Source organism: Hyperoodon ampullatus, assembly GCF_949752795.1.
Source record: "Hyperoodon ampullatus genome assembly, chromosome: 17".
Lineage (NCBI taxonomy): Eukaryota > Metazoa > Chordata > Mammalia > Artiodactyla > Ziphiidae > Hyperoodon > Hyperoodon ampullatus.
Window position 1 is genome coordinate 38,327,909 of NC_136930.1, and position 24,745 is coordinate 38,352,653.

At 38.0% G+C, this 24,745-nt stretch overlaps 1 protein-coding gene across 3 annotated transcripts in view; it reads left to right on the plus strand.

The window, feature by feature from the left end:
- Positions 1 to 24,745, plus strand: part of NDUFAF6 (NADH:ubiquinone oxidoreductase complex assembly factor 6) — a gene marked incomplete at its 5' end in the record, with an annotated part of 43,744 nt that overhangs the window by 12,561 nt on the left and 6,438 nt on the right. For 2 of the 3 annotated variants that reach the window (XM_079722309.1, XM_079722307.1), the window contains 6 exons: positions 5,571 to 5,693; positions 10,691 to 10,747; positions 14,475 to 14,577; positions 16,367 to 16,500; positions 17,556 to 17,657; positions 20,043 to 20,099. In XM_079722309.1, coding sequence (XP_079578435.1) covers positions 5,571 to 5,693; positions 10,691 to 10,747; positions 14,475 to 14,577; positions 16,367 to 16,500; positions 17,556 to 17,657; positions 20,043 to 20,099 — 576 coding nt within the window. Of the gene's footprint in view, positions 1 to 5,570; positions 5,694 to 6,451; positions 6,581 to 10,690; positions 10,748 to 14,474; positions 14,578 to 16,366; positions 16,501 to 17,555; positions 17,658 to 20,042; positions 20,100 to 24,745 lie in introns of those variants that run through there. The other variant, XM_079722308.1, reaches the window with a different exon arrangement.

A 24,745-nucleotide genomic window follows, 5' to 3' on the forward strand; every position in this document is an offset into this window, starting at 1 on the left:
TCCTAGGTTGTAGGTTTTTTCCTTTCAGCTGTTTAAGTATATCATGCCACTCACTCCCTTATGGCGTGCAAAGCTTCTGCAGAAAAATCAGCTGATAGCCTTAGGGGGATTCCCTTGTATGTTTTTCTGCTTTTCTCTCTTTCTCTCTCTTTTTTTTTTTCTCTTGCTGCCTCTAAGATTCTCTTTAACTTTTGCCATTTTAATTATGATGTGTCCTGGTGTGGGTCTCTTTGTGTTCATCTTGCTTGGGACTCTCTGTGCTTCCTGTACCTGGAAATCTGTTTCCTTCTTCAGCTTCAAGAAGTTTTCAGCCATAATTTCATCAAATACATTTTCTACCCCTTTCTCACTCTCTTCTTCTGGAATCCTTATAATGTGAATGTTAGTACACTTGATGTTGGCTCAGAGGTCCCTTAAACTATCCTCATTTTTTAAAATTTGTTTTTCTTTTTGCTGTTCTGATTGGGTGATTTCCATTACTCTTTCTTCCAGATCACTTATGTGTTCTTCTCTATCACCTAGTCTGCTGTTCATTCCTTCTAGTGCATTTTTCATTTCATTTATTGTATTTTTCATCTCTGACTGGTTCTTTTTAATATTTTCTAGTTCCTTGTTAAAATTCTCAGTGTGTTCATTTATTCTTTTCCCAAATTTAGTTAGCATTCTTTTTACTATTGCTTTGAATACTTTATGTGGTAAATTATTTATGTCTGTTTCATTAGGGTTTTTTTCAGGGTTTTTTCTTGTTCTTCCATTTGAAACATATTCCTTTGTCTTTTCATATTGTTTAACTTTCTCTGTCTCTATGAGTTAGGTGATAAGATTGGTTACCTGTCCCAATCTTGAAGGGGTGTCCTTGGGTGGGACTGCCCCTATGCAGTCTGCTTGTGCCCAGTCACTTTGGTGGGAGAGCTGGATCTGAAGTGAGCATAGGTCATGTCTTCTTCTGGGGTGTGCTGGCAGCTACCACTTTGGTGGGAGGTAGGGCTATAGATGAAGGGGCTATAGCCAGAGCCAGGTGTGAGCTGGGGCTTTTCCTTTGCTCTTCCAGTGGCAGTCACCATCCTGTCTGGGTAGGGTCTGGCGCCCAAGGTGCTGGAGCACAAGCCCTGAGGATTGACCTGAGCTGGTTCCCATCCTTCTAAGCGTGTGCACTCCTCTAGCAATGGCACCTCAGTCCTAGTCGAGAGCAAGAGGGGCTGGAACAGGCGCCTGGTGTAGGCTGGGGTGCATGCTGGAATGGTCTGGGAAGCCAGTCAGAGCCCCAGGCAGTTTTCAGCCTGCAGCCTGATGTGCATGCTGTTAATGGCTGCCTTCACCCTAGTCAGAGGCAGAGTCAGGTCCAAGCTGGCTTCCTTTTCTTTAAGTGTGTGCACTCCCCTTAGCAATGACAGCCTTCACCCTAGTGGAGAGCAGTGCTGGAGCAGGAGAGACTGGAGCAGGCAGCTGGTCAGAGCCGCAGGCAGTTTTCAGTCCGCAGCCTCCATGCTATTCCCGGGAATAAGTAAGTGTGTGCACACTCTTCACAAGCAGAGTCTTGGTTTCTTACAGCCCTCCAGTAAGTCCCACTGGTTTTCAAACCAGCTAAGGGTAATTGTGTTACCAGTGTCAGACCCTTGGGCTGGGGTGCCTGATGTGTGGCTCAAACCCCTTGCTTCCCAGGGTGGTTCCCTGAGCCTGTGTGTGATATCCCCCTCCTCTTCTGTGTCCCCTGCTAAGGGCCTGGGTACCAACCTAACCGGTTCTCCTCCCTTCCTCCCTGACTCCATGTGCATCTTTCTTGACAGCCTTGGTTGTAGAAGAGCCTTTTTGCCAGTTTCCAGGTTGTTTTCAGCGATGTAGATGTATTTTTGATGTGTTCATGGGGGCAGGTGGGCTCAGTGTCCTCCTACTCTGCCTTCTTGATCTCCCTCCTAAAAGGATTAACTCTTTTTAAAAAATGTATTTATTTATTTTTTCTTTTCCGTTATGGTTTATTACAAGATACTGAATATAGTTCCCTGTGCTATACAGTGGGACCTTGTTGTTTATCCATTCTGTATATAATAGTTTGCATCTGCTAATCCCAAACTCCCAATCCATCCCTCCCTCTTGGTAACCACCAGTCTGTTCTCTATGTCTGTGAGTTTGTTTCTGTTTCATAGATAAGTTCATTTGTGTCATATTTTAGATTCCACAAATAAATGATATCACTTTGGTAAGTAGTAGTTGTCTTTTTTCTGACTTACTTTATTTAGTATGATAATCTCTAGGTCCATCCGTATAGCTGCAAATGGCATTGTTTCATTCTTTTTTATGGCTGAGTAATATTCCATTGTGTGTGTATATATATGTGTGTGTGTATATATATATATATATATATATATATATATATATATATATATATATATATATATGCCACATCTTCTTTAAAGGATTACTCTTGATGCTGTATTGAGAATAGACCGTATGCCATGGGATCTGAACACTAGGCATTGCTAAGAGACCCACCCAGCACCAAGACCATTAAAAAAAAAAAAAAACTTTTTATTTGGAAATAATTCCACACACACCAAAGTAAGAGTAGCACAAATACCCATATACCCTTTGGTTAATATTGTGCCCTCTTTCCTTGATCGTATTGTGCCCCTCTCCCCTTCTCCCTCCCTCTCTGTCTCTGTGTACACACACACACACACACAAATATGCACACACGTACATGCACTGTTTTTCTCATGAATCATTTTACAGTAACTTGACTACACCATGGCCCTTATCCCTGTAAACTTGAGCTGCATTTCATTACCATAAGAATATTCTCTTACATAACAGTTATCAGTTTGAGTAAATTTGAGATTGATACAGTTCATTTATTTAATCTACCTTCTGGTTTCCAGTTTTGTCAGATGATTTCAATGATGTCCTTTATGGCATTTTTTAACCCTTCTGTACAGGATGCAATCTAGGATAATGTACTGCATTTAGTTTTCATGTCTCTTTGGCCTCCTTTAATCTGGAACATTTCCACAGCCTTTCTTTGTCTTCTATTACATTGACATTTTAAAAACAATATTGTTCCTTTTCAAAAATGGAGTATTTCTCATTTGGAGTTTATTTTTTGTCATGATTATATTTATATATATCTAGTCTAATGCTTAACTACCTAAATGGTATATGTCCTTCTCAGGGAATCACAAGGAGGCATTACATGTCTGTATGCCTCTTATTGGCGATACCAATTTTGGTCACTAGTCAAGATGTTAACATTTTTTTCCTTGTTAAATATGAGGAGACATTTTAAGACCATGGTCCTCGTCAAAATTTACTTCATATATGGCAAATAGGTATATGAAAAAATGTGCTCAACATCACTAATATCAGAGAAGTGCAAATCAGAACCACAGTGACATATCCCCTCACACCTATTAGGATAGCTGTTATCAAAGAGACAAGAAATAACAAGTGCTGTAGAGTGTGTGGAGAAAAGGGAGCCCTTGTGCACTGTTGGTGGGAGTGTAAATAGGTGCAGCCATTGTGGAAAATAGCATGGAGGTGCCTCAAAAAACTAAAACTAGAACTACCATATAATCCAGTAATTTCATTTCTGGGTATTTATCCAAAGGAAATGAAAATATTAACGTGAAAAGATACATGCACCCCCTTGTTCATTGCAACATTATTTACAATAACCAAGACATGGAAGCCACCTAAGTGTCCATTGGTGGATGACTGGATAAAGATATGGTATTATCTACACAATGTAATATTACTTAGACATAAAAAAGAAGGAAATCTTGCCATTTGTGACAACACAGATGGACCTTGAGGGCTTTATGCTAAGTGAAATAAGTTAGAGAAAGGCAAATACCATATGATCTCACGTATATGTGGAATCTAAAACAAAAACAAAAGCAAAACAAACCCCCCCCCAAACTCATAGATACAGAGAACAGATTGCTGGTTGTCAGAGGCAGTGGGTGGGAGATGGGTGAAATGGGTGAGCGTGGTCAAAAGGTAGAAACTTCCAGTTATAAGTAAATAAGTCATGGGAATGTAATGTACAGCTAATACTGTATTATGTGTTTGAAAGTTGCTAATAGAGTAGATCTTGAAAGTTCTCAACATACACAAATTCCTAATTATGTGTGGTGATAGATATTAACTAGACCTATGGTGATCATTTCACAATATATACATACATATACAAATCATGTTGTACACTTGAAACTAAGATACTGTTATATGTCAGTTATAGCTCAATTAAAAATAAAAAATTTACCTCCTAGATCTAGCATGCATTGGTGATTCTTGCTTGACCCTGCGCCATTCTTAATCAGTAGTAAGTGAGGGAGAGAGTAATAATCTTCTTTTAAAAAGTTACTTAGTGAATAAATGAGTTTATTTAAATGTACCACAGTAAAATTCACTTTTTGTGGTGTACAGTCCTATAGGTTTTGAGAACTGCTTAGAGTCACGTATTTACCACCAGAGTCGTGATACAGAGCAATTCCATCAGCCCTTCTGTGTCCCTTTGTAGTCAACTCCTCCCGTCTCCCACAATCTTTTACATATCCTTCTGGTTCCATTGTAAGAGCTGTGAGTATGCAGAGCATGGGAGAAACTTCTACCTTTTTGAGCCATAATTTCTGTGTTTGTAAAATGGGTGTATTCGTAAGGACCCTGTGAGTTTGTTGTGAGGATTGTGATCAGATAACCTCTGCTACAGTACCTGGTACTTGTTGACATTTGATAAATAAATATTAGTTCCTTCTCTGCTTCTTCTAAAAAGCCTCTGGTTCTATTTCCTAGGTTTATCTTCAGACTCAAAAATATTTTTACTATCACTAACCCAGTGAGGATTGTTTTTCTTCTTTTCCACTTATTATTGAAAGACTTTGTTTTGGAAAACTTCAGTCATATACAGCATGAAGTATATTCATATGTAGAGAGAGAAGCATAATGAACCCCCATATACCTCATCACCCACCTCCAACTGTTACTAATTCATGGCCAATCTTGTTGTCTCATCTTTACTCCCCACCCCCCTCATCCCCACCTCCAGGTTATTTTGAAGTAAGTCTCAAATTTTTCCATCTGCAGATATTTCAGTTTGCATCAAAAGAACTCACTTAAAAAAATAACCACAATACCATTATTATATATTAAAAATTTAACAATAATTTCTTAATATCATTAAACATCTGGTGTTCAGATTTTCCTAGTTGTCTCTGTCTCTTTAAATTAGGATTCAATAGGTCTACATGTGACTGGTTGATCTCTTTCTTAAATTTCTTTTAAACGAAATGATCCCCCTCCCTCTCTTTGTTTTTTCTTGCAATTTTTTTCTAGAAGAATTGCTCCTATTTTTGAATGCAGACCTTGAAAATATTTTTGAATAAGCACCAAATAATTTGTAGCTTTTACTTAGGAAACTTATAATGATGATAATTTAAATGATACATAACTTCAAGGAAAAATTAAATGTAGAGAAGCTTAATTTTTGGCTGAATTATATGATTATGCAGTTACAAATGCTGGTTTTTGAGACTGTGAACAGTGCATTTATTAAAGTTTTTAAACACTATTTACAGGTTAAGGACTCTGTCTCTGAGAAAACAATTGGACTGATGAGAATGCAGTTTTGGAAAAAAACTGTGGATGATATATACTGTGACAGTCCACCACGTCAGCCTGTGGCCATTGAACTATGGAAGGTAAAAAAAAACAACCCCCCAAAAAGACCCCTATTTTTCATTTGTAAGAATGTTATTTGAGCATACTTTTTGTTACATACAATTTGGATAGTGTCAATGGGGAATCTATCCTGAAAATAATTTTAGGCTCATGTAATGTTCAGATATATGTTAGATTTGACAGAATTTAAAATCATCCACGAATCATTTGCACACATCTTCAGTGTATTTCTTTATTAAAGGAAGAAGGAGAAATCTGGTCTCTTTATGTTATAAGTTATTTTCCACATATTTGATTGCAGAATTTAAACCCTACAAATTTTGAAGCAGTGGCAGGTACATTTTCTGTCTGACTGCCCAGCAGCTCCTTATTCCAGTGCTTTAATCCATACTCTGGGCAGTAGAAAATCACGCATTGATCTTTTGTGACAGGAGATGTGCTCTCATCGTTGTCCAGACACAAATCTAAAATTGTCTTGTCCAGTTTGATAGAATTGCATATTTGTTGATGAATTTTAGGTGTCCGATAATGGAAACCTATGGGCTAGGGTATTATTTGTAAACTAGATGTATTTAGTAATTAGTTTTACATTAAAGCTGTATGGATTCCTCATTCACAAACAGCCATGCACAGTTTAGAAATATGCTGAACTATGAACAGAGAAAGGGAATTAGGTACCTTTCATCACTGATCTGTGTCCCCATTGTAATATGATGAATGCCAAAAGATAGTTTCCGTCACAGGAGCCACTGACAGACCTGACAGTGGTACGCCTCTTCTCAGGTCTGCGCCCCAGCAGAGGCAGGCCCCATTTGTGGGCCCCAGATTGACTTCACAGAGCCTCAGTGAGGATGGAAAGCCAGGCCCCTCCACTGGGGACTGAGAAGAAAGAGTGGATGGGAAGCTTGTGAGTATTAGATTAGTTGTTTACCTTTATTCATCCCACTTCAAGAATCTCATCCTGGGTGACTCAGTTTAGAAAAAAGTTTCTCTAAAAATCCAGAAACTCTTATTTATTTTATATACAAACCTGACTGCATTAGAGATTTATGCTAAGACTTGCACTGAAGATTCTGACCTTTGTCAGGAAATAATGTGAAAGGTCAGAGATTTCTTTAACACAAATTTATCTTGTCTTCGCTTCTCTTAAAAAAATTCTGGAAAACATATCTGAATTACACAATGTTTACGTGTATGCCAATTTGTCCAGTTTTAATAGCTGTTTAAATTTTGTTGATTAATGTTGACCAGCTTTCTTTTTTTTTTTAATTTATTAATTTATTTTTGGCTGCATTGGGTCTCTGTTGCTGTGCACGGGCTTCCTCTAGTTGTGGTGAGCGGGGGCTACTTTTTGCTGCGGTGCGTGTGCTTTTCATTGCAGTGGCTTCTCTTGTTGCGGAGCACAGGCTCTAGGTGCATGGGCTCAGTAGTTGTGGCTCGCGGGCTCTAGAGCACAGGCTCAGTAGTTGTGGCACATGGGCTTAGTTGCTCTGCAGTTTGTGGGATTTTCCTGGACCAGGGATTGAATCCATATCCCTTGCATTGGTAGGCGGATTCTTAACCACTGTGCCACTGGCTGGAAGTCCCTGGCCAGCTTTCTGATATAACAGGTATTGAAGGTTAATATGAGTATTTGAAAGAAGCAGGTAGTGTTCAGACCACTTGTCCTGATTGCATATTCCCTACCCCTCCCCATTCTGTTAGAACATACCCTTATTGCACCACTGTCCAGTCAAACTTTCAGTTGATTCTTTGCAGAGTTTCAGGTTCTTTAGAAGATTAAATAGGGAAACTGACATGTTGTCCAAAGAGTACATTCTTGCCACACTGTTTCATTGGTGCCTTTAGGGTACAAAATAGTTGAATATCTATAATTTCTAATATTTATAGCCAAGGTTTTTGTTCTATTTGGCTTCTGTTTCAAAGTTTTCATAGTTTTGTTCAGCAGGTTTTCAGCTTCTTATAAATATTTATTTTTTATCTTGATCTCCGATTTCCTTCAGAATCAGACAAGAGAGCTATATTTTGTGGTCAAGGAACTGCAGCTGTTATAGCGTCAGTCTTGAGTAAATAGGAGTCTGACTTTTCAGTGGTTAAGTATTCATTGAGTACATTTCTGTGCCAGGAATGGTGCTTGATGATGTGGTTACAAAGATCAAACAAGTCCTGCCCTACTCAGACATGTGCCAAATAAAACAAGAGCAGGACTCTAATGACTGAGTTATCCCAGGCTGATTCCTGGGACTGGGGAGAGAGGCCTGTAGAGAGTCCTGCTATGTAATTGTAATAATGCTGAGAGCACTTGGAAACCAACTCCATGTAGCCCTTTTAGCTTCTGTTAAGTTCCTGTAGGGCAAAGTGGACTCCGTTCTCCCCAGATCCACCCTTTGTCACATAAATGTGTACTGATGAGCATGTCAGCCTTTACATTTTAGTATCAGTGACATCTTAGAGTCTCAGTTGAAGTGTAGGATATATTCCTAAGACTTTGTTTCACTACTATATTTATTTATTGTGAAAATATACTTAGTGTTGACTTGGTAAGAAAACAATGTTTTAAAAACTTATTTGGAAATAACTTCAAAATTTCAGAAAGGTTACAAAATTAAAAATAGTATAAGAACATTTCTATATCCTTTACCTAGATTTACCTGTTGTTAACATTTTATCCCATTTGTTAATCAATTTGCGTGCTCACTCAAGTGTATGTGTGCTAGCATGCTCTCTCTGTATATATTTTCACACTCATAAGTTTTTTAAATCATTGGAGTATAAGTTACATACATCATGTCCCTTTGTCCCTAAATACTTTAGTATTTCCTAATAGAGACATTCTCTTATATAACCAGTTACTGACTTTAGTAAATTTAACTTTGATATAACACTTTTCATCTAATTTTCCATTCATATTCCAATTTTTTTTTTTTTGGCGGTGCGCGGGCCTCTCACTGTTGTGGCCTCTCCTGTTGCGGAGCACAGGCTCCGGATGCGCAGGCTCAGCAGCCATGGCTCACGGGCCTAGCCGCTCCGCGGCATGTGGGATCTTTCCGGACTGGGACACGAACCCGTGTTCCCTGCATCGGCATGCGGTCTCTCAACCACTGCGCCACCAGGGGAGCCCTCATATTCCAGTTTTGTCACTTGACCCAATAATATCCACTAATATATTTTTCCCCTGCAGTGTAGGATCCAGTCAGGTATTTTTTTTGTTATGTCTTTTTAGCTTACTTTAATCTGGAACATTTCCATAGCTTTTCTTTGTTTTCTATGACATTGATATTTTTGAAGAATGTAATCCCTTCTTTCTTTCTTTTTTTTTTTGGTAGTAGAACATTCCTCATTTTGAATTTGTCTGATGTGTTCTTTTTTTTTTTTACTTTTTGCGGTACGTGGGCCTCTCACTGTTGTGGCCTCTCCCGTTGCGGAGCACAGGCTCCGGATGCACAGGCTCAGCGGCCATGGCTCACGGGCCTAGCCGCTCCGCGGCATGTGGGATCTTCCCGGACCGGGGCACGAACCCATGTCCCCTGCATCGGCAGGCGGACTCTCAACCACTGCGCCACCAGGGAAGCCCCTGATGTGTTCTCATGATTAAATGATTCAGGTTATGCATTCTTGGCCAGAATACTGCATAGGTGATGTATTCTCAGGGTATCACATCCGGAGACACATTTTGTCCATCTGTCCTTTATTGGCATTGTTCGTTTTCGTTAACAGTCAAGATGTTGCCTGGTTTTTCCAATGTGTAATCTACTGTATAATTATAGTTCCCCTTGTAACTAATCAACTTTAAGACAATGCAAATACACTGTTCCTCATCAACTTCTTGTGAAATTTCTTGCATTCATTGATGGTTCTTGTCTTATCCAGTCTTTACTATTATGATTGCAGAATGATAATTTCGCAACTCTGATGCTCTGTTCACATTTACCACTTGGCACTCTACTATAAGCAAATGCTCTCGCTCTCCTATGTTATTTATTTGTTTATTAATTATTGTATAAACTCATGAATTCCTGTTTTTTTTTCAGTAGTTTATAACTTATTACTATACTTAATTATTTTGGTGTTCAAACAGTCCCAGATTTGGACAGTGGGAGTCCCTTCAAACTGGCTTCTGTGTCCTGACGTGCCTCCCATTGTTTTTTTGAGCACTTTCTATTTTCTGGCACAATAAAATAGTCTAGAATCATCTTGAATCTCCCTTGCTCCAGCTCTGGAATCACCCATTTTCTAGACTCTTGTTTCCTTTGCGGGGAGTGGTTTTAGAGGCCAAGATCTGAGCACTAGGTGTTCTCTTTCCTACTAGAGTGTCTTTACTTGTAAGATAACACTGTACCCTGCAGATTGTTTTCTTTGGAGCTTTATTACTGTTTTCTTTTTGGAAAGTGTTTATTTTCATTAAATAGAGTCTTCATTTTTATGGAAAAAAGTTTGTGTGTAATAAGTAAGCATAGAAGTTGGGACATATCACATAGCAGAGAAGCTCCGCTCTGCTTAATTCTTGTTTCGTTTTTGTTTTGAAAGTGGAATCACTGAATTACCAATAATATAAGAAAATAAAGACAAATTAGTGGAAAAGTTTTGGATATATTATCCTTACTTGGAAATGTTTTGAAATGTTTTCCAGGGACATTCTCTTTTTTTCCTAGTTCTTTAACATAGCTATCTATCTGGTGATGCGTTATTACAAATGCTCCCTTACCTAGTTTTTTTGGGGGTTTTTTTTGCGGTACGCGGGCCTCTCACCATTGTGGCCTCTCCTGTTGCAGAGCACAGGCTCTGGACGTGCAGGCTCAGCGGCCATGGCTCATGGGCCTAGCTGCTCCATGGCATGTGGGATCTTCCCGGACCGGGGCACGAACTCGTGTCCCCTGCATTGGCAGGCAGACTCTCAACCACTGCGCCACCAGGGGAGCCCCCTTACCTAGTTTTGTATTTGGTTTGTTTATGTTATTCAGGTCTACAGAAGTCATTTCCAGTACTTTCTAAAACTTACAACTCTTGTTTGTTTTAGGCTGTCAAAAGACATAATCTGACTAAAAGATGGCTTATGAAAATCATTGATGAAAGAGTAAGTTGAAATTGCTCAAGTCTTAAGTTTTTTCTTCCTTTTTAATCCTTAAGCTAATCTTCAGGGAGGAAATGTTTTAGTATGTGTATTAATATTTGGAGGAAGGAAACTTTTAGAGAACTGTACTAAACATTTTATCCATTCTCCATCACTGCATGCCACCCACCTCAGCCGCCCACCCCCGTACCTAGAGACAGGCAAAGACAGGTACCCAGGCAGAGGCATGCATGTGCACACCACACTCTACTAGTTTGTTTTTTTAAAACAGAAAATTTTTAAAACAAAAATTTTCAGGCTTATATAAAAGTAGAGAGAATAGTGTAATATACTTCCATGTGTCTGTCACCCAGCTTTAATAGTTATAAATACATGTCCAATGTTATTTCATCTATATTCTACCAACTTCCCTCCATGAACCCTATTAGATTATTTTAAAGTAAACCCCAGACATGTTATTATTTGATCTGTACATATACATGTATCTTGAAAAGATAAAAACTTGTATAAAACAGATAATCAACAGGAACCTACAGTATAGCACAGGAAACTCTACTCAATATTCTGTAATAACCTAAAATGGGAAAAGTGTCTGAAAATAGATGTATGTATATGTATAACTGAATCACTTTGCTGTATGCCTGAAACTAAACACAACATTGTAAATCAACTATACTCCAATATAAAATAAAAATTTTAAAAAAGAGAAAAAAACTTGTATAAAACATAACTATAATATGATTTAAAAAGTATGGATAATTCCTTAATATCATCAAAACTTGAGTAGTTGTACACATATCATTATGCATACCCAGTGCTTGGATCTCTGTCCAAATAGAGAGAATAAGGAAAGTTCAACAGTTCTAGCAAATGGAATCTTATACTGAGTTCTTAGAACTAAGTTCTAGTTCTAACCAAGCATGCAAATTGATGACCTGGGCTGATTTGTGTAATCTTTCTGACACATTGTTGGCTAAGTGTCCTTGTTGGCCTGATATTTATCACATATTGTTGTCCTGAAAATGTAAGTTTACTTAGTTTATTTGGATACAATCTATTAATAACCATAGGCTATAGTAGTAATAATATGAGCAAAAATGAGATAATGACTTTAACATGTAAAAAATTGCTCAGTTGGCCTATAGAATTAATTAGTACTAAGAAAATGTATTTTTAGGTGTCTTCAGTTTTCATGAGGTAAAGAAAATTTGAGAACTCAAGACAGAGATAATGGAAAATCTCTCTTTTTTTCCTTAATGAAAAAATAGCAGTTTTTCCATTGTTTAATGGAAAATAACATTTGGCTTTTGTATGGAGGGATATTTAAAAGTAAAGGACTGGGATCAATCTCCCTGCATTGATCTAAAGATTCAGTATAATCCTTATAAAAATTCCAGCTGCCTTTTTTGGAGAAATTGACAAGCTGATCCTAAAATTCATACGAAAATGCAAGGGACCCAGAATTATCAAAAGAATCTTGAAAAAGAAGAACAAAGTTGGAGGACTCACATTTCCCAATTTTGAGACTTAACTACAAAGTTACAGTAATCAAACTGTGTAGTATTGACCTGCCATAGACATATAGATCAATATATACTGATCATATAGATCATATATATTGGCATGGAATAGAATTGAGAGTCCAGAAGTAAACCTATATATTGATAGTCAGCTGATTTTTGACAAGGGCATGAAGATAATTCAGTGGGGGAAAGAATAACCTTTTCAACAAGCAATGCTGGGACAACTGGATATCCACATGCAAAAGAATGAATTTGAACTCCTACCTCATACCGTGTACAAAAACTAACTCAAAATGGATCAAAGACCTAAATGTAAGAGTTAAAGCTGTAAAAGTCTTAGGAGAAAACCTAGGCATAAATCTTTTTAACTTTCTCTTGGGCAGTGACTTCTTAGATATGAGACCAAAAGCACAAGCAATAAAAAAAAAAATAGATAATTGGACTTCATCAAAAGTAAAAACTTCAAGAAAGCAAAAAGACAATCCACAGAATGGGAGAAAATATTTACCAGTTATATATATGATAAGGGACTAGTATCTAGAATATATAAAGAACTCTTATAATTCAACAATAAAAGGACAAATAACCCAACTTAAACATGGGCAAAGGATCTGAGTAAACATTTCTCCAAGGAAGATATACAGATGAGTAATAAGCACCTTAAAAGATGCTCAACATCTTTTCATGAGGGAAATGGAAATCAAAACCACAATGAGATACCACTTCATACCAATTAGGATGGCTATAATAAAAAGAATGAACAATAATGAGTGTTGGTGAGGATGTGGAGAAATTGGAACCCTTCATACAATGCTGACGGAAATGTAAAATGGTGCAGCTGCTTTGGAAAAACTGTTTGGCAGTTCTTCAGAAAGTTAAACATAGAGTTATCATAGACCTAGCAGTTTCACTCCTAGGTTGGTATGAGAAATGAAAACGTATCCACACAAAACTTGTGCACAAATTTTCATTCATAATAGTCCAAAAGTGGGAACAACTCATAGTTGAATGAATAAACAAAATGTGTGTATCCATACAATGGAATATTATTCATATTTTCTTCAATTAAAAGGAATGAGATACTAAAAGATGTGCCAACATGGATGAACCTTGAAAACATGCTAATTGAAAGAAGCCAGATAGAAAAAGCCACATATTGTATCATTGCATTTTTATAAAATGTTTACAGCAGACAAATCCATGGAGACAAAGTAGGTTAGAGGTTTGTCAGGAGATAAGGAAAGGGAGAACTGGGAAGTGACTGCTTAATAGATACAGGATTCTTTCTGAGGTGATGCAGAGAAAACATTCTGGAATTAGTGGTGATAGTTGCACAACTTTGTGAATATACTACAACCACTGAATTGTATACTTCAAAAGGGTAAATTTTATGGTATATGAATTATGTTCCGATTTGTTTTTAAATGTAATGGAGCTGGAGCATATTTTTTCCCCTGGGATTCATTGCTGGTGCCAGTTTCTCCTGATTGTAAAAAAGGAGGAAGGGGTGGAGGAATAATATTACCTTGGCCATCAAGTCTTTGTAAATGTATTACTATAGAAGTTGCTAGACGTTCTAAGATTTACATTTTTCTGTTTCTTGAATATAGTGTGTTCTGGTAATCAACCGTTAGTTTATTGAGCATAGTTTCTTTTGTGGGGAATGAGGTGCAGGGCCTGGTTGTGATCTCCTTTCTTTTTCTAGGCACCTTTTTCTTATTAAGAGCATGGGCTTAATGGTCAAAATATGTGGGTTTGAATCTTTTCCCCACCACTAATTCGCTGTGCGACCTTGGGCGTATTCCTTAACTTGTTGGTAACTCAGTTTCTTCATCTGTGAAATGAAAAAAGTATTAATTTCTTTTGGGAGTTGTTAGGATTAAGGAGATAATGTTTGAAGTACTTAAGTAAGACCTCAGTTGTCAGTTTCTCATGATACCTCAGGCTTTAGAAGGAAGTAAAAATTAAGCCAACCCCATGTCCGTGATGATTTGTGCATTGAGATTATTCCTGAGGTATTATTTTGAGGGGTGATTTGTAAGTACTGAACATGTAGGACTTTAATATTTTAATCTTATTTTATTGTGTAATAATTTATACGAAAAGTTTTTATTCTTTATTACTCAGTTCTTTAGGGCAAAAAAATTGTGCCTTTTAAAAATAAAATATTGACAATTCGTCAAGCAAATAAAGCATTTTGTTTGTAGGAAAAAAATTTGGATGACAAAGCATATCGTAACATCCAGGAACTGGAAAATTATGCTGAAAACACACAGAGCTCTCTTCTTTATCTAACACTAGAAATATTGGGTAAGTTTTTTTTTTATTTTACACTTCTCTTTTTTAAAGAAAACACCTTTTTCTGTTTAAAATTGAAGTGTAGTTGGTTTACAATATTGTGTTACTTTCAGGTGTACAGGAAAGTGTCAATTTGTGTTAATTTCAGGTGTACGGGAAAGTGATTCAGTTATACGTATATATATGTATTTCAGATTCTTTTCCATTATAGTTATTAGAAGATAATATAGTTCCCTGTGCTACACAGTAAATCCTTGTTGTTTATCTATTTTACGTGTAGTGGTGTGTTATCTGTTAATCCCGTTCTCCTAATTTATCCCCCACCCCTTCTTTCCCCTTTGGTAACCATAAGTTTGTTTTCTAAGTCTGTGAGTCTGTTTCTGTTTTGTAAATAAGTTCATTTGTATTATTTTTTAGATTCCACGTATAAGTGATATTATATAATATTTGTCTTTATCTGATTTACTTCACTCAGTATGATAATCTCTATGTCCATCCACGTTCCTGCAGATGGTAATATTTCATTCTTTTTTATGGCTGAGTCATATTCCATTGTGTGTGTGTGTGTGTGTATACACACACACACACACACGCCCCACATCTTCTTTATTGGCTCTTCTATTGAGGGACACTTAGGTTGCTTCCATGTCTTGGCTATTGTAAATAGCACTACTGTGAACATTGGAGTGCATGTATCTTTTCGAATTAGTTTTCATCTTTTCCAGATATAGATGCCCAGGAGTGGGATTGCTGGATCATGTGGTAACTCTATTTTTGGTTTTTTAAGGAACCTGCATACTGTTAAGAAAACACCTTTTAGACTTCACTCTTTCATAATTTGACAGTCTAACCAGTTTAACACTGAAGTTTTTCTTTGCACCAACTAGAAAGGAATAGCTTTTTTGTTGTTGTTTTTTTGAGTAAGAAGGGGAATATAATATATACCTTTCTCTGGAATGGAATGTAGACTAATCACAATACCCAGGCTCTCATAAAAGGACTTTAGCTACCTCATGAGAATGCTGTAATTAATAATCTGGTAATTGCAGATGATTCTATTTTTTTATGCATCTCCTACAATTTGGAAGGCCTGTGGCCTGACTCCTTCCTTCTCTGTCAATAATACTTCCCCATGTTTAAAAACAAAAGGTAGAAGAAATAAAACTGTGTATCTAAAAGTTTTTATGAGATTTGTCTTAAAAAAAAAAAACTATGCCATTTAGATGGTATTTTTCCTACTTTGATTTTGTTCTAAGTTGGTGAGGTCTTATTGTAATGAGGAAATTATTTGGGACAAGGACAATATCATGCATTTGAAGAAGGTAATATGTCTTTATGTCACCCTAAAAGAATAACACAAGTTCCTACCAAATTTCCTGGGCCTGTTCTGCCTGCACATTCAGTGACATGTTTGCCAACACAATGAAAGGAGGGAGCAAAGAGCAGAATGTTTGTTAAGCATATACTTGAAATGAGGTCATATGGAAATTGCACTGAGGAGAAGAAATGCAAGACTTGCAGTGTTTTTCCACAATAGCTAATTAAAATTCCAAATGTGCTCTTGGTGTGCTGTACTCTGAGGAAAACTCTTTTATTTAAAAGTTGAAGTTCAGAAACCTGTTTATGGTAAATGGTCAGCTTGTCTTTGTGCCCAGTTTTGCTCTCAGAAATCCTGTTTTTCAGATATAAAACATGGGAGAAACACCTTTTACATGTTTAGGTCATTTCACTATGCTGCTTCTGTTGACATGTTATGCATTTAAAGAGAAAAGAGCAGCCCAGTTGATTTCTAAAATCATAGGTGTAAAGGATCTTCATGCAGATCATGCCGCAAGTCACATTGGAAAAGCACAAGGCATTGTAACTTGCTTGAGAGCAACGCCGTATCATGGTAGTAGAAGAAGAGTATTCCTTCCCATGGATATTTGTATGCTGGTAAGGCCGTTGTTTGTACCCTCTAATTATTTACCTCAAGAATATGGGGAGGGACGTCCTGTCTTTGTTCTTTGCTTAGTCTATTCAAGTGACCGTTTTGAAACACATGCTTATTGCTTTTTTGCTCCAGAGTTATCAAGTCAGAATTTTATCAGTCAGGCATTTTAGGTCTGTGGTGGAGCTATGAGTAAGAAGGTTCAGAGAACCTCACTTGGTGTACTTACATGTTGATGCCTTACTCCCTTTCAAGCAATTACAGTAAATATTCCTAGTGGTCACCTTAGCCTGTTCTTTATTTTATTTTAAAGGAGGAAATAATCCATTAAAAAAGAATACTGTTTATGAGAACTTTTGTTTTCTGGAGGAGGTTCATTATTATCTTTTCTATTAAAGCTTCTTATCTGTTTGTTTCTTGCTTTATTTTGTTTCACTTACAACTGTCATTATTTAGCATCTTGTTGCATATTCTTCCAGGAGAGAGAGTGTCTGTGTGTGTGTCTATATATGCACTCACATACATATAGATATATTTTAAAAAACAAAGTAGGGGACTTCCCTCGTCCAGTGGTTAAGAATCCGCCTTCCAATGCAGGGGACGCGGGTTTGATCCCTCGTTGGAGAACTAAGATCCCACATGCCATGGGGTAACTAAGCCTGCATGCTCTAGAGCCCAAGCGCTGTACCTACTGAGCCTGTGTGTTCTGGAGCCCCTGCGCCGCAACTAGAAAGCTCTCACGCTGCAACTGCTGAGCCTGTGCACCGCAACTAGAGAGAAGCACGCACACTGCAATGAAAGAGCCTGCATGCCACATATGCCGCAACTAAGACCCGGTGCAGCCAAACAAAGAAACAAACAAATAAATAAATAAATATTAAAAAAAAAAAAAAGAAAAGAAAACTGACATCGTGCAAGCTGCACGGTGTGGCCAAAAAATCCAAAAACCAAGAAAACAAAATAGGCATTTTACTGTATATACTGTTCTATCACCAGTTTTCTTGAGCTAGTTTTAATTGTGCTTTTTGAATCCTGATGTAGTGTACATTTTCCCACACAGCATGGTGTTTCACAAGAGGATTTTCTACGGAAGAGCCAAGATAAAAATGTGAGAGATGTGGTATATGACACGGCCAGCCAGGCACACTTGCATCTAAAGCATGTAAGTAGCCTCTGTTTGCCAAATCATTTAGGAAACTATCATTTCTAGCTGTGGCTACTCCTAGAGCATGGTTGTAGTGTTCTCTCTTTGGCAGTCCATATCCATCGCTCACTGAAATCCCAATAAATTTATCTCAGGGATTATTATAAACTTTTTCTAGTTTTAAAAAATCTCCTTCTCCCTCTCAGCTTCCTCAGTTAGGCTCCTCTCTGATCCATCCACTCACTATTTCTCTCTCAGGGGACAGTGTGTCTTTCTGCCTTGTCAAGGCTGATGCCTCTTCTACTCTTCCAGGACCTTGCATCGTCAGCAGTTCCCAGCTGGTATTTTCAGTTGGCCTTTATGATAACTTGCCCCTTTTATCTTCTGGTTTGTTGCTACTGCCTTCTGAAGTTACAGGCAGCCCATTGGACCCTTCTGTTTCTTATTTTCCCCTCCCAATTAACCTTTTTTGCATAAGTGTTGTACATTCATTTTACCTCAAGGCCCTCACCACCATGGCACCATTCACCATACTATAATTTGGCTTTCATCCTGTTTACTCTAATAATAATCTCTAGTATATAATCTCCTTACTGCCACATTTAAAGAAGTGTCTGATTTGTTGCATGCTTAAACCTTCTTAGTAGCTTTACTCTAAATGCTTCCAAGATATGAGCGAACGTAACTTACCTAGGTTGCTCAGTCAAAATAGTTTCTGAAACTAAAATTTACATGTAAGTTATTAAAGCCCAGAAAGTACAAACAAGTGATTATCATATTTAATATAACTTAAATATATTAAATATAAAATATATATAAAGCTATAATATTAAAACTTAAAACTAAGCTATAATAAGTCATTAAAATATAGAGTGATTTAGAGAGGGTAGATGTTTTCCATGTATATGTATGTATGTGAATGTATATATATATATACATATATACACACATATAACAGAGGAAGAATCGACTAGACTTGATAACTGATTGGACTGTAGCAGAATCAGGAAGCAGGAAAGTCGAAGGCTGCATGGAGTTCAAACATAGATGGTGATGGTGCCAGTCAGAGACTACAATAAAAATGCAGTGGTGTGCTGGGTGCTGATCGGTAGCTGCTGGACATCATTGAATGTAAGGGGATTAGAGGGCATTTAGGGAGGTGGGCTAAAATGCAGACTGTAGGATTGTGACTTTAAGAGGAGGTCAGAACTGGAGATACAGATTGGGGAGTCATCCAGGTGGAAGGCTTATGTTTAAAGCTCTGAGTGTGGCTTTGCTGTTGTCCAAGGAGAATATACACTTAAACAATAAGACCAAAGGCAGAGCCTTGAGCCCACCTCCATTTCTCAGGTAGGAGGAGGAAGGGCCATTTAATAGGAAGAAGGAGAAGGAAAGAATGATCAAAAGAAGTGGAAGGTCTTCCCTGGTGGCGCAGTGGTTGAGAGTCCGCCTGCCGATGCAGGGGACGCGGGTTCGTGCCCCGGTCCGGGAGGATCCCACATGCCGCGGAGCGGCTGGGCCCGTGAGCCATGGCCGCTGAGCCTGCGCGTCCGGAGCCTGTGCTCCACAACGGGAGAGGCCACGGCAGTGAGAGGCCTGCATGCCGCAAAAAAAAAAAAAAAAAAAAAGAAGTGGGAGAACTCAGAGTCAGTGTCTTGGAAACCTAGGGAGGATCAAGTTCCAAGAATGGGGAATACTGAAGTTTTGCATTTCTTGGAGAGATTGAGAGAAAAGATAGGTATGATGATTAGTAAATTGTGGATGATGTTGAAGAGAGCAATTGTAGTAGATGGGGTAAGTGAGTCAGGAATAAGAAGCAGTATCTGACAATATAAACAAAGACCTTTAGACAGAAGTGGGCTTGGTGAGGGCTGGCTGATGGACATCAGCCTGAGTGGATCAGGGCTCTGTAGTCCAGAGTAGTAGGGTGTTAGGTTGGATAGATGAGGTTAGATCCAAGATGAATAGTTGGGACATGATCCATCAGGGAGTTAAGTTAAAGGTGGATTCAACCAACCAAGGATCGTGTAGTGCTGTAGTATTTACTGTTGAAAACAATCTGCGTGTAAGTGAACCCATGTTATTCTAGGGTCACCTGTATGTCTTCATTTACCCCTTACCACAGAGCTGGGGGGGTCAAAGTTATAAGGCAGCTGGAAATGCCAAAACCAAATGTAAGAAAGAAGAGAATTCTTAATATAGTACCTCTTCCTGATTCCTTTAGGTTTGGTAAATTAATCTCAACCGGCAGGAGATGAGAACTGTTTTCTTGCTTTCGAGAGCATTCCTAGCAGTGCTGATTTAAACTGCTGGTGTTGCTTTGTGTTCACTTTCAGAGGGAGAGTGTTTATTTCCAGAAATATTTATATTTCAAACCAGTTTCCTTTTGTCTTCCTTTTTTAGGCTAGGTCCTTCCACAGAAGTGTTCCTGTGAAAGCATTTCCTGCTTTCCTTCAAACAGTAAGTAGATTAACAGAGAAGGTTGTTTAATTAATGAAACAGATGTGTATAATTTTTTTTTCTATTTTATAAGGTTCCCAGTGCAGTTCTTTAGTTTGGAGTCTTTGTTTTGTTTTCCTCCCTATGGTATGTTTTGTTAGTTACATTCTGCTTTTGGTGAAGGTCATGCCTCTGTTCCCCAGAGGCAGGTGAGTGGAATTGTCATTAGCACTGGCTGCAGCCAGACTGCATCGGTTTGAATCTGCTTTGCCACTTACTAGCTGTGGAACAAGTTCCTTAATCACTATGTACCTCAGTTTATTCATAGGTAAGATGGGAATCATAGGAGAAACCACCTCATAGGAGTGTTAGGCTACTTATAGCCACATAAGTATGACTTAATAGTCTATTATTTTTTTTGTCCTTAGTGACCATATTGTAGCACTGGTTCCCGAAAGTGGTTCACAGACCAGTGCTGAGCTGGCTGCATCAGAATAATCTGGAAGCCTTCTTCAAAAATACAGATTCCTGGGGTCTTCTTACTAAACAAGACTCTTGAGGTTGGGGAGGGGAGCATTTCTAAGAGGATCTGTGATTTTTTAAAAATTCCCCAGGTGATTCTGATGTGTAGCCTGGTTCAGGAACCACTGTGGTAAAATACATAAAGAAATGAGAATAGCTTCCGGTTAGTAGCACCTACTGTGGGACAGGTTCTGAGCTAGGTCACTGCATACATTATTCCTAGGTGTGGTTTACTTCATTTTATAGATAGAAACCAAGGTTCAAAGATTTGTGATGTTTGAAAATGGAAAGTTCATGCATGTTCTACAGTACCAAACATATCTTCTACATTTTTCCCTAAAATATATTTTCATTTCTATCCTTTCACATCTTCTATCCTGGGTCTCAGATCTGAGTGTTTGAAATCATTTTCTTTCTTTTCTGGGTTTGCTTATTATAAAGGTAATACGTTAATGTTTTAGATGTTCACATAAGGGGAGGCAAAAGAAATTAGAATGCTCGCACAGTTCTGTCCTTTCCAGAGATAATGTCTGTTCATCTTTCTGGACTTGTTATGTTCATGTAATTATAGATGTATTTTTTGTATAAATGAGGTGTCGAGCATCTCTTTCTGTGTCAACATTCTATATCACCATTTTTAGTTGTTATTTATTTGGTTTTTCGGTGATGTACTATCATCTCTTTTGTCTCTCTTTTTTTTTTTCTATTTTTTTCTTTTCTTTTCTGTTTTTTTTTTTTTTGGCTGCACCGTACAGCATGCAGGATCCTAGTTCCCCAACCAGGGATCAAATCCACACCCCATGCCGTGGAAATGTGGAGTCCCAACCACTGGACCTCTGGGGAAGTACCCCATCACCTGTCTTGACTTATAAGCTCTAAGAAAGTTTAAGACTTTGTCTGTTTTGTTCACTTTTGTGAAATAGGTTGTTCTCAACTCTGCTTGTCCATTAGAATCACTTGGGGAACTTTTAAAGCAAAACAAAGCAATATTGGGCCCGTCCCCAAACCAGTTAAATCATATCAAAGAGGTTGGATCTAGCACTGGTACTTCTTAAAAGTTCCCCCAGTAATCATGAAGTGCAGCCAGGCCTAAGAACCACTATCTTAGGCTAGTGGTGTGGTCCCCGGGCCAGCAATATATGCCTCGGATATTGTTAGAAATGTAGATCTTGGGATCCACCACAGACCTAATGGATCAGAAACTCTAGGGGCTGGAGCCCAGCTCTGTTTCCGTCCTGTGCCAGGAGAAAGTGGAGGGACTACATGGCAATTTCCGAGGAGCTGCTTCTATCCTACACCCTCAGTCCAGCTGGGGCACATCTCTTCTCATTTGTTTTATATATGGAGCATCTGTTAATTATTTTGTTCAAAGAAGGTTTTGCTGTTTAAAAATGATTTGAAAATGACTAGTCTAGGGTAGAGTATGTTGTGCTCTATAGATGAGGTTTTAAGAAGCTATATTCAGAAATAGTAACATCTTTGAGAATTTCACAATGAATTTGTTACTTTGAACAATTTATTTACCATTAACCATGAACCAAATCCTAATTTGTGAATGCCCAGTTGAGCTCTAGTTTTCAGGTCATGTTTCATCTGTATTTTAATGGAATTTTCTCCTAATTATAAAAGCATTACATTCTCATAATAGAGATTTGGACAATATAAAAAGAATATTAGAAGAAAATAACAATCACCTACAATTCCCAGACCCAGAGATAAATGCTGTTTACACTGTTCTTTCTTTTAATTGAATTTCTGTGTATATTTAAAGTTACACTTTATATGGCAGTGTCCTATTTATCAAACATTTAACCACATCATTAGAAATATTTATTAATAATATTTCATGGCTGTATAATACTCTCTCATGTGCTTGTATCTTAATTTCATTAACTATTCTTTATAATTGGATATTATAAAACTATTAAAATGAACATAATAAAGTTCTTAGAGATGGAAAGTTAATAACAGTATATGAATTGATTTTAAAAGAAAGCAGGTTACAGAACATTATAACATGGGCCCTTTTTTCCAAAAAAAAAGAGAACATGTGAAAGTACACTAAAATATCTTCAAAGTTTTTTCTCTTAACGTGTTTTTTATTTGATATCTACAAATGAATATGTATGTATGCATGTATTATAAAGCATCACATAATGAACACCCATGAACTCACCACTTCATCCAGGAACTAGAATGTCACCATTAAGTTGCACTCATGTGTTTTCCCAGTCTCATCCCCTTGCCTCTCCTCTGCCTTCCCCCTCCAAGTAGCTATCCTGAATTTTGTATTTATTATTATATTGCTTTTATTCTAGAAAAGCGTTTCCCTATTTTATGTATTCCTAACCAAAATGTTGCTTTTTTTTTTTGGACTGCATTGGGTCTTCGTTGCTGCGCGTGGGCTTTCCCTAGTTGCGTAGAGCAGGGGCTACTCTTTCTTGCGGTGCACGGGCTTCTCATTGCGGTGGCTTCTCTTGTTGCGGAGCACGGGCTCTAGGCATGCGAGCTTCAGTAGTTGTGGCACGTGGACTCAGTAGTTGTGGCTTGCGGGCTCTAGAGCACAGGCTCAGTAGTGACACATGGGCTTAGTTGCCCTGTGGCATGTGGGATCTTCCCACACCAGGGATCGAACTGTGTCCCCTGCATTGGCAGGCGGATTCTTTTTTTTTTTTTTTTTTTAATTAGTTTCTGCTTTATAACAAAGTGAATCAGTCATACATATACATCTGTTCCCATATCCCTTCCCTCATGCATCTCCCTCCCTCCCACCCTCCCCATCCCACCCCTCCAGGCAGTCACAAAGCACCCAGCTGATCTCCCTGTGCTCTGCGGCTGCTTCCCACTATCTATCTACCTTACGTTTGGTAGTGTATATATGTCCATGCCTCTCTTTCGCTTTGTCACAGCTTACCCTTCCCCCTCCCCATATCCTCAAGTCCGTTCTCAAGTAGGTCTGTGTCTTTATTTCTGTCTTACCCCTATGTTCCTCATGACATTTTTTTTTCTTAAATTCCATATATATGTGTCAGCATACAGTATTTGTCTTTCTCTTTCTGACTTACTTCACTCTGTATGACAGACTCTAGGTCCATCCACCTCATTACAAATAGCTCAATTTCATTTCTTTTTATGGCTGAGTAATATTCCATTGTATATATGTGCCACATCTTCTTTACCCATTCATCCGATGATGGACACTTAGGTTGTTTCCATCTCCGGGCTATTGTAAATAGGGCTGCTATGAACATTTTGGTACATGTCTCTTTTTGAATTATGGTTTTCTCAGGGTATATGCCCAGTAGTGGGATTGCTGGGTCATATGGTAGTTCTATTTGTAGTTTTTTAAGGAACCTCCATACCGTTCTCCATAGTGGCTGTACCAATTCACATTCCCACCAGCAGTGCAAGAGTGTTCCCTTTTTTCCACACCCATTCCAGCATTTATTGTTTCTAGATTTTTTGATGATGGCCATTCTGACTGGTGTGAGATGATATCTCATTGTAGTTTTGATTTGCATTTCTCTAATGAGTAAAGATGTTGAGCATCCTTTCATGTGTTTGTTGGCAGTCTGTATATCTTCTGTGGAGAAATGTCTATTTAGGTCTTCTGCCCATTTTTGGATTGGGTTGTTTGTTTTTTTGTTATTGAGCTGCATGAGCTGCTTATAAATTTTGGAGATTAATCCTTTGTCCGTTGCTTCATTTGCAAATATTTTCTCCCATTCTGAGGGTTGTCTTTTGGTCTTGTTTATGGTTTCCTTTGCTGTGCAAAAGCTTTTAAGTTTCATTAGGTCCCATGTGTTTATTTTTGTCTTTATTTCCATTTCTCTAGGAGGTGGGTCAAAAAGGATCTTGCTGTGATTTATGTCATAGAGTGTTCTGCCTATGTTTTCCTCTAAGAGTTTGATAGTGTCTGGCCTTACATTTAGGTCTTTTATCCATTTTGAGCTTATTTTTGTGTATGGTGTTAGGGAGTGATCTAATATCATACTTTTACATGTCCCTGTCCAGTTTTCCCAGCACCACTTATTGAAGAGACTGTCCTTTCTCCACTGTACATTCCTGCCTCCTTTATCAAAGATAAGGTGACCATATGTCCGTGGGTTTATCTCTGGGCTTTCTATCCTGTTCCATTGATCTAT